At 49.2% G+C, this 10,789-nt stretch overlaps 1 protein-coding gene across 1 annotated transcript; it reads right to left on the reverse strand.

Annotated features, from left to right (window-relative positions):
- Nucleotides 1-313: 313 nt before the first annotated feature.
- On the reverse strand, nt 314-2,534 carry LOC136529317 (G-type lectin S-receptor-like serine/threonine-protein kinase At2g19130). Its single transcript, XM_066522397.1, has one exon. It carries the CDS (start codon nt 2,393-2,395, stop codon nt 515-517), a length of 1,881 nt encoding a protein of 626 aa, XP_066378494.1. The 5' UTR covers nt 2,396-2,534; the 3' UTR covers nt 314-514.
- Nucleotides 2,535-10,789: the final 8,255 nt, after the last annotated feature.

The following is a 10,789-nucleotide window of genomic DNA, read 5'->3' on the forward strand; positions in this document are numbered from 1 at the left end:
CGCCGCGTACTCCATGACTACGTTAAATTCATAAACTTTGCTTTTTAGATTAAATGTCACTTTAACATTGGTATTTAATTTTTACAGTATTTTTATCTTATCGTGTGATCCGTTTGTTTTTAGTACAAAATGTTAGCTATCCCGTAGCAACGCACGGGCACGCTACCTAGTATGTACTTATATTTATTGAAGGTGAACCATGCTAATTAAAGAATAAGCTAAAAGGAATACATGGAGATATGCAGACCGCAATTACAAGCTGATATGACAAATCTATTGTTCAAAAGCTAAAACATTGAGTTTTTCGGGATATTTTCTGAATGAAGATCAAGATTTACAAAGAGAGTAGCGAATAAAAAAAGAACTCTATGATGAGGCTGATGGGACAAAAAGAAATCTAATCAACAGTTCACTACACCAAAGATTTTTTTTTTACACAAACAAGTTTCCAAAACAAAGGGCACACATGGCCTGATACCCAGTGATCTATCACACGGCGTCATGGTTTCTCCTATCAATCTGCGAAGGCTTGGAGCGACGTCGGAATCGGCGGCACGTTCACGGCCACGACCCCTTCCAGCGCCTGGACCACCTGTTCCATCGTCGGCCGGTGCGCCTCGTAGTCCTGCACGCACCAGCAGGCCACCCTGCACGCGCGTTCCAGCTCCCGCGGGTCGGCGTCTCCCTCCAGCCGCTCGTCCAGCAGCGCGACAAGCGCCGCCCCTTCGCTGACATTCCTCGCGGCCACCAGCGGGAAGTACTCTGACAGCAAATCGCCCTGCTCCGTTGTCACCCAGCACCGCGCGTTCCGCCTTCCCGATATGATCTCCAGCAGCACCATCCCGTAGCTGTACACGTCGGCCTTGGCGGTGATGGGCACGCCGGAGATCCACTCCGGCGCGAGGTACCCGATGGTGCCCCGCACCGTCGTCAGGACGCGGCTGAAGTCCCTCCCCACCAGTTTCGCCATGCCGAAGTCGGCGACCTTGGGGACGAGGTCCTCGTCGAGCAGGATGTTCTCCGGCTTCATGTCGCAGTGGATGATGCAGTCCCGGCAACCCTCGTGGAGGTACAGCAAGCCCCGGGCGGTTCCGAGCGCGATCTGGAACCTGGCGCTCCAGCTCAGCGTCGGCGGCGCCGCAGCTCCCCCAAAAAGCGCCCTGTCCAGCGAACCGTTGGGCATGTAGTCGTAGACGAGCAGCCGCTCGCTGCCGTGGGAGGAGAAGCCGCGGAGGCGGACGAGGTTGACATGCTGGATCCTGCCGATGGTGCGCACCTCGTTCCTGAACTGCTTCTCCCCCACGCAGAGGAGGCCCTCCAGCCTCTTCACCGCGACGGCCGGCCCGCCGCCGGGTAGATTTCCCCTGTACACCGACCCGAAGCCGCCGCCTCCGAGCTTCTCCGAGAAGTTCTTGGTCGCCCTCCTCAGCTCGCTGTACTTGAACACCACGAGGCTACCACCTTCTGCTGCTGCTTGCATGAATCTTATGCTGCTCTGTCTTCTCCTAAACATCTTAACAAACACGGACACAATGGCACACAAGACTAGGATCGACGCAACTGAGGCAGTAGAAACGAAGACTGCCGTTCTGTTACGATCTTTTGAGGACACGTCCATGACAGACAACCGGAGGTGAAGATCATCCATTCCTGCAGTGTCGTCGACCCGTCGCTGCAAGTTGAGCAGGTCACCGTACCACAGAGCACATCGTCTGCCGTAGGAGTAAGCGTTGCAGTCGCAACTCCTCAAGCACGCCAACCTGCAGTCTTGAGCACTTGATGCTTCAACCGGCGGCGACGGGTTTCCCGGCAGAGAAATACCTGGCACCAGCAAAAAGGCGTCACCGTCCTTGCCAATGTCACACTGCAAGGGATGGTTTCGGCGGCAGCCGTGTGAGTGATCTCCTAGCTCCCAGTCCTCCATGGAGGAGGGGCGGAAGCCGGCGGGGCAGCTACAGAATGGCTCACTCTTCTCGTCGCAGACGCCAAACGCTCCGCAGACAGCGTAGACGTCGCAGAGCTGGTGTGGCTCCGCCCAGATGATCATCCACTCGTCGGCCGACGGCACCCAGATGAGCTGTCTCATCTGGCCGGAGACGTCCAAGACGAACCTGGAGATGACCGTGGGGTCTTGCAGAGAGTAGTCGAAGTAGCTGGCGTTGGCGTTGGACACGAACTCGAAGTTGTGAAAGTAGTGCGACGTCATCTCCGGGACACCGGCAAAGATGTTGCCGTTCCACTCTCCACTGCTCCAGAAGTTCACGGTCCAGTTCCAGGACAGGAAGAACTGGCTGGTCCCGTGCGGATCGATTCCCAGGGAGTACATGCCGGGAGCCGGGTCACTGGAGCTCCTCCAAGAAGTCAGAGCCTGCACGTGGCCGGTGATCTTGTTCATGCCGAGACGGACTCCCGGGAGCCACGTGTCGGTGGGGTGCTCAGCGCTCTGCCACAGGACCTCGCCGTCGTCGCGCCGGAGGACGAGGTTTCCTCTGTCCAAGAGGACAGCCACGGTGCCGTTGGAGCTGCTGCCGGAGATGACGACGTTCGAGGACCAGACGAGCTCGCCGGCTTCGTTCGTGAGCACGAGGTTGCCGTCCGGCGCAACGGCGAGCTGAGAGGACGCGGGGTCGGAGACCGGCGCGGCTCTGTTCGCGACCCACACGGGCGTGCACGGCGATACGGCTTTCTTGTACCAGATTCCTACATAGTAGTGGTTGCTGCCATCAGAGGAGGAAGCTGTGTTGCTGTCACCTGCTGGACGGAAGAAGCCGAGCTCAAAGTTGCCGCCCGTCGACACGACGGTCCTGCTGCCGGAGATGGCGGAGTTGGGGGTGATGGTGTCCGATGCGAAGCACCCTGCGCTGCCGAGGATGGCCACTGACATTAGAAGCAGTTGCCCGGCCGAAGAAGCCATTGGTGAGGCTAATGAATAATGATGGCGGGGAGCACTGTGATATATAGTGTGATGAACTAAGGAATGGTTCACGGGTCACGACGGACGGTTGTGATCGTCAGGCAGGGATGGACTGCTGATTGGTCGATGGATTTCCATCCGCGTGTACTCATCTGCTGTTCCTTCCTTCCCATTTCCCAGTGGAGTCTGAATTAATCAATCAACATAGTACATGCTTCCCCTTCTGACCATCACATTTTGACACGGTGCACATTGCGTCTCTGCTGCTTGTAATCGAGCTTAGCATTGGGTACAGACTACAGAGGAAATTCTCCGGACGACCTTTTGGCAACACGGCTGTGAATGCTGACTATGCGGTTCCCAGTTCGGCAGTTCTATACTCCTGCTTCGTAGGAAAACATGTGAAAAAAAGGATTTTTTTTTTTTTGCACAACAAATAATCAGATTGGGTCGAGAACTCGAGATGGATCAGTATTGTAGTTTGATCGTGCATTCAGCGACCCTGAAGTCTTCTTCTCGAACAGTAGTGGCAGTTTCGGTTGACCTTGTGCCGTGATGCGCACAACCAAAAGGAAATGGAGGCGACACAGAAGCACTTGTTTGGTCAAAGCCTCAAGCGTTAGCAGCCAGTGCTGCCCGAGGGTCAGGTCAGCGTCAGCGAGAGGGACCGCGCGGCCGCCGAGTGCTTCTCGCGGGCAGGGCGTTTGATGAGGCAGGGCGAAACAAAAACGAGCAGCCAGCAATAAGCCGAAACAATGTTACGACTGATTTGTTGTAAGAGAAAAATACTACTTCGATTAAAAAACAAGCTGAAAGATAGATTATAAGAGAAACAAACATGCCACGGGCACGGAACGGGACCCCAGTTCAGCACGGCGAAAGCAGGGGAGACGGGCGTGACTGCTTCACTTTCTCAGTGTGTTTACTCGGTCCGCACCAACGTCCTCGTCACGAAACGGAACGGAAGCCGGCCCCGGTTTGTGTATAAGCCGGGCTCGGTTTCGTTTCGTCTCGCTTTTGTTTGACAGGAACTGGAACTCCCTCACGTCGGAGCCGCTTTTCATCTGCCTTTTGTGTGTGTGTGTACAGTACACGTTCATGGTGTTTGTCCTAGCTAATGAACTCGTAAAGAGAAAAACACACGTAAATGAAGATTTAAGTTTTAAAATCTTTAACTAATAATCTAGCTAATGATTTCAACTACTATAATACAAATTTAGTACAATCAAATGTACTATCATAATATAAATAAATTTAAAATAAATAAATAGTTTAAAGTATATTTTACGAGACTGTGTCATGTGAAGCTGTGCCTTATAAAAGAAAACAGAGATAGCAGGAGATAAAATTAATACTATTGAATCCAAACTAGCGTGGCTTGTTTGCAAATTATATATATCGCTAATAATAATATCTGGACGATACTAACACCCATTTCGATACGTATTTTGATGGCGCACACGCAGATTGAGTTGACTCCAGATTCCTTCACGCCGACGAGGATGGCATCACGTCCCCGTGGGCCGTGGGCCGCGGGTCGTGGCAGCAAGTGCGCAATGATCTCACCTGGCCCTCGCGCTTCGCATGCAGCAGCGTCGAGGAGACTAAGCCGGGCTGCTCTGCGTGAGCTGTCCTTTTTTATTTGCTGCAAATTGGCAGCGAGTCAGATGGGAGCCGGTGCGACGAGCGTGACAGTTGCCTGGCGATCCTGATGAGCTGAGCTGAGCTGTCCCCTCCACACCCACCGCGCGGTCGCGGAGGGCCGAGGGCAGGCACAGGACGCATAGCAGGACGCATTATTCTGGGCGCGCGCCGGTTTCTCGGATTCTTCTTCTCCCTCGACGTGCCGGCCGTCGCCATGTGTGCGCTGCTGCTGCTGCTGCTGATCCTGTGACTACGCATGTTGCCGTTGTTTAATCTTTGCGGTAGCGCTGGATCGCGAGCTTTGGATGCTTTCCAACTGCGTGCGTGTGGGCGTGTAGACGTCATCGCGCGCACGGCGCACCAAGCCACCTACTAGGATCGCGTCCCCGTGTCTATGGTGGTGTGACTGGTGTCCTCTGGTTCCGGATCGGTAGTGCCAGTAAACAAGGCCGTTGCTGTCCAGACACAGACATCGAGCAATACTACCGAATTTTTTACTATTTGACTATTTTTTCGAAAGTTTCTCAAATAGACCCTTGACGGAAAGAATTCCAGAAATGGACCTTTGGCTCGGTGCCAGAGTGAGTGGCGCCGAGCTCGGCGCCACGGTGACTGGCGCCGAGGTCCTGGGCACGGGCAAACGGCCTGTAAGGGGCTCGGCGCCATCCACTCTGGCGCCGAGCTCGGCGCCGTAGATCTTGGCGCCATTCACTCTGGCGCCGAGCTACCTGCATTTAACCCCAGCCCAGCCTTCTTCCCCGAGCGTTCTTCCTCTTCTTTCTCCTCGGGTTTTTTTCTCGCCACTTCATCCTACCTCACGAATCGACATATTGGACTTTGAAAACCTTGATTTGATCCGTAGATCTTCGAGAGCAAGGTATACTCGCTCACCTCCTTGTTTTTCTCGCATAGATTCGGTACATATTAGTCGGATTTTTGAACCTAAGAATCGTCATCACTTAGAGTTTCATTGTATCCCTTAATATATGTATTATACAACCGTAGGTTCATTTCAAGGCGTGGAAAATGCTAGCAAACCAAGCCACATGTAGTTATGTTATGGGTTTATTGTTGTGGATGAAATGAGAAACCCTAGGTTTAGGGTATAATGTTAACTGCTTTTGGTTCTTATAACGAAATTGATTGGATTGTAGTTATGGTTCTCATTGATATTTTGTTGTGATGTTTTTATTTATGTTTGCTAAATTACATCCTATTTGTTAGATGCAAGAAATGTTTCGGGAGGAGTTTTGGCGAAAACGGGGTCGTCCTCGAGAATTATACCCCGACGCGTCTAGCAAAGATGCCCCCGTTCCCCCTGACCTTCCTGTCCCTAACTGTGATTGTGGTTTCCCGGCCTATGTTTTTCAATCGAAACATCCGGACACAGCCGCGCGTTGCTTCTACACATGTAGTCGGTTTAATATAAGAAATTATTTGTACTATCATTTTTCTTTATTTGTTTAAGTATGGTACTAATATATTATTGGAATCTCATTGTGTAGGACCATGAGAGGTGCTTTTTCTTTCAGTGGATCGATGGTGCAGAAAAGTTTGATCCTAGGTACCTCTTTTTTGACGATTGGTTTACAGGGAGACATCCACGTGAGCACTTCAAGCGGTGGGTTCCACCCCCCTAACCCTCCGGCAATGACGGCTAAGGAGAAACACCTAGCTGCAGTTAGATGACTCGAGAAACATCCTCTGTGCGATTGCAGAGATAGAGCTGTGATAAACCCTGAGAATACGTTGGAGTTTGTGTGTCCAAACAAGCATGAAGTAAGTGCAAAGTGTATGTGTTAAAATCTTGAGCTATATGTGTTTATGTACTAATGTCTCATTATTTAGGTGTATTCAATGGCGAAGTGTCGTTTCAAGGAGTGGTTGTATGGTCCTAAGAACCAATGGCCGAAAGAACCGCGGAGGGTTAAGGAAAAGAAGAAAGAATGGGTAATCTACAAAGCACCTTCTGTCATGTGCGAATGTGATGTAAAATCCAACTATGGCCTAGTCCCTTCGGAGCTTGGAATAGGTCATTATTGTGGCCATATGATTGAGTATGATGAGGTTCGTTATATTTCTGGTAAACATGAAATCGTATTTTGTTTGTTTTCCTAATACATATATGATATAATATTTGTTTTGAACAGAGCACTAGGAAATACAGTTGGGAATGTTATGATGGTCAAGCTAAGTTCTTGGATGAACTGAAGAAGAGGCAAGTAATTGCATGGAAGAGGGGATATGGACCTGACTACGTCAACCTATTCGTTAAACATCACAAAGAAAAGATATGTGAGTTTGCTAGACAGCGCGGTATTTATAATCCGATCGATGTTGGGCTTAACAAATGGGGATTGGAGAGGCGGACGACATTAGAGGAGGAGAGGGCAAGGAATGAGGCAAGGGAGGAGACAAGAGTACAGATGCAGGTCTTGGATGAGCATGTTGCTACATTATGTGCCAGTGAGTGCTTGAAAACCTTTTTCGTTGCCTGGTTTTAAATGTAATATTATTGAGTTGCTAACTGATTGCATTTTATACATCAAGAGATTGGTTGCAGCGGGGAACATGCTGCAGAGGTGGCTCGTGCAAGATATGAGGAGAAGAAGTTAGATGCCCATAGATCACGAGCTGGTCGCACCGTTCAATCACCGATTGTGCTGTGTGATGATGAAGACGAGGATGAGGACGACACTGGCAGACTGAGTGAGCTCATTGCTTTAGTAGAGGCGGGCATACAGGCGTAGAAGGCTGAGGACGACACAAGCAGACTGAGCGATCTCATCTCTCTAGCAGAGGCGGGCATTCAGGCGTAGGAGGCTGACGACGACACTGGTAGACTGAGCGAGCTCATCGCTCTAGCAGAGGCGGGCTTACAGGCAAAGGAGGATGACGACGCGTTCTTCACTCAGGACGCAGTGACCGTAGACAAAGCGGAGGCCGCTTACTACAAGCGATAGGCAGGTCAGAGCAACGCAGTTGAGCCTAGCCGTAGCAACAGGGTTGTAGTAGAGGACTGGTACTCGGATGATGAGTTGCTTACTCAGTACGTTTCAGATTGAGGATTTGGAAGTGCATTTGCCCCTTTGTCTACTGTCGGCACTTGGTTATACTATTAATATGTTGTGTAATGTGACATAGTATCGAACTTTTCATTATGTGGTTGTTTTCATTATCAATGGTCTTAATATTCCGCTTAATGATACAGACTTATTTCTATTTGAACACGTGCTGTAAAAAACAGTTAACGACATACGACATTATAGAAATCAATACACGAAACACATTAAATGGCATGTGACTACAGGTAGCGAACCTGGGTACATAGTTTTCTTTGACTAAACCTAACATGCCTTAGGTAATTAAACCATGCCTTCGGTAATTAAACCTAACATGCCTTAGATAATTAAACCTAGGATTCTCCACAAGAGAAACATAAAGTCATCCTAGTAGTGTGGCCACATAGCAAATTGTGTTGCACCTTCTCCATAGTAGCCTCCCGTTGTTGTTGGTGGTGGTGGCGGGGGTGATGGGGGAGACCCCTTTTTCTTGTGGTTAGGGCAGGTGCAATATGGATCATTGCAGAGTGCCTCCTGTGAATTGGCACCATTGTTGTTGTCGTCCTATTCGTCGTCCTTGTAACCGCTGCTAACTTCCCTTTCTAGATCGAAGATACGGTCTTGTAGGTAGTAGATGTACTCCGCATGCGGATAAATAGGTCGAGGATCGACCCACCTACTGAACCCATAGTTTTCTTTGGTCAAAAAAGACTACAAAAAGTATGTTGTGTAAGTGATATACAAGACAAATATATTGAAGAAACAAATAGTAATAGAAATTACCCATGCTCGCGGGCATTTGAAGAAACGACGATCTCCATCTATTCCCTCGGTGAACATCTGCACTAGGCAGTCCTCACCATGCATGCATTTTGGCCACTCTTCTTTCCTTTCATTGTATCCTATCAGTGGTGCCTCTTTGGTGAAATCACTTTTGCTCTCAACTGGGAACCTCTCATAAAGAGCTTCCTCAAAGAAATCAGGACCAAGAGGACCCTCCCACCCCTAGGTAGTTTTCTTCCCCTTTCCTCTCCCTCTAGACGACCTTCCAGACATTGGTACTACAACGAAAGCAAATGCTGAGGAGTGTTCTTCTTCCTTATTGTTTGTGTGAATGAGAGAGAGTGAGTGGTTATTTATAGGCCGAGAGGAGGAATGGAGGCCTGTCAATGTGCCATGTCAGCGATCCATCCTGCATCGAATATAACATAGTCACATGTTACTTCACAAACACATGTACAAATAAAACTTATAGATTATTATCTGCCCCAGCGCAACAAGACGTCCTCTGTGGGTCTCCTCGTACGTCGGGTCGAGCAGGTGGAATTGCTCCATCCTACAAAAAAAGTGAATGAATTAGAATTGCAATGTACAATGAAACATGAACTTATAAATGTATAGGTAATTGACACAAATACAAGCATAAATTGAGACATGCATAATTAAATATATGATACGACAAAATATAAAATAATACTATAAACCAATAGTCCTACCTCACTAATCTGCCAATGGCAACTTCGTGAGTTGTGGCCAAGTCTACCGCACTTGCCGCACTCGTACTGCTCGAGATCAGTAACAAATGGAGTTCCTCTCCCATGCTTAGTTCTTTTGGGTATCTGATCCATAACCATCCTATGCCTCATCCTCTGCCTTGATCCACGCTTGTTCCAACGGTAAGCTGGATCCGCAATGTACTTCGGCCCATCATAAGGAGGCCACTCTCCAGGGTCCCGGAAAGGCACGAAGCGAGGGCTCCATGTGTTCACAAGCGTGTTGACACTGAACTCGTGAGGTATCCTCCTCTCGATATTATAGTTGCGATGCCTAGCTGCTGCCACCAAATGCGAACATACAAAGTGGTATTGTCTTGGTTTACCACAAGTGCACTTGAAATCTTGGAGGACAACCACATGTATCCTCGACTCTTGGACCTCGCCGTCGGACGTTGTACCGCCCCTATGCTCGACCTGATAAGTCCCTGTGGCGTGGTCAAAGCATGCAACCTCATGTGTGCTAGCCCTTTCTCTTGCCTTCTCTAGGTGTGCCTTTGGTTTCAGAGCCCATATCTCTCCATCACTCCTCAACTGCAATGCATGGGCGTGTCTATCATTGAACTAGGCACCAAGCTTATAGAAGGTGAATTGAACAATTGCATTCACGGGCATACCACGTATCCCCAATAGCAACTTATTGAATGACTCTACCATGTTGCTGCACTGAAACACGTACCTCCAGCCACCGTCGTCATGAGCTCTTGTCCATTTCTCCAAATCCCTCATCAAACCTGTGAGCCATTGTCTACCTTCTGCATTTGATGCGGTTCTGACCTGCTCCAACTTTTCCCTAAAGTACTTGTCCTCAAGCTGTCGAGCAGCCTCCTGTAATAGATCAAAGTTTTTCTTGACACTATCCTTCCGTAGTAGATTCTCGGCAAGGTGTCGAGTACACCAACGATGGTGCAAAGGTGCATACCCCTCTAACTGCTCTCGCACAGCATTAAGTATGCCTTGATGCCTATTAGATATGACGCCAACCTCCCTGCCAGGGCCAACCACATGTATCCGAACTAGCCTCAAGAACCATCCCCAACTGTCATTGTTCTCCTTCTCAACCAAAGCAAATGCCAAAGGAACCAACTTGTTGTTCGCGTCATAGGATATGGCTATAAGAAGTGTGCCCTGGTATTTATCAATCAAGAACGTACCATCAATGGAGAAGACGGGACGACAGTGCCTAAAGGCCTCGACACACTGAGGAAAGCACCAGAAGGCACGGAAAAATATCTGCCTCCTATCCTTCCATACATTAGGTTTTGGGATGTACTCATAATGCATGCCTGGATTCACCGCTTTGATTGCATTGAAAAGAACTGGCAGCTGCTCATACCCATCCTCTCAGTCCCCATATATCATCTTCCACGCTCGCTGCTTAGCCCTCCATGCTTTACCATAAGTTATCACATATCATCCATACAACGCCTCAACAGTCCTGATAATTGTTCTCACCTTCATGTTGGGTTCTCCTTGCAAAATTCCCATCAACCGCTTGGCAATGAGGGTAGATGTCAACTGCCGATGCCTCAGTGTCAGCTCATGGTCAGCACAATTGTGTGGCCCAACTACTTTTGTGATCTTCCATTTTTCGGTCACCTGTTGCTTCTTTGCAC

The sequence above is a fragment of the Miscanthus floridulus genome, chromosome 19 (assembly GCF_019320115.1).
Source record: "Miscanthus floridulus cultivar M001 chromosome 19, ASM1932011v1, whole genome shotgun sequence".
In the NCBI taxonomy this organism is placed as follows: Eukaryota; Viridiplantae; Streptophyta; class Magnoliopsida; order Poales; family Poaceae; genus Miscanthus; species Miscanthus floridulus.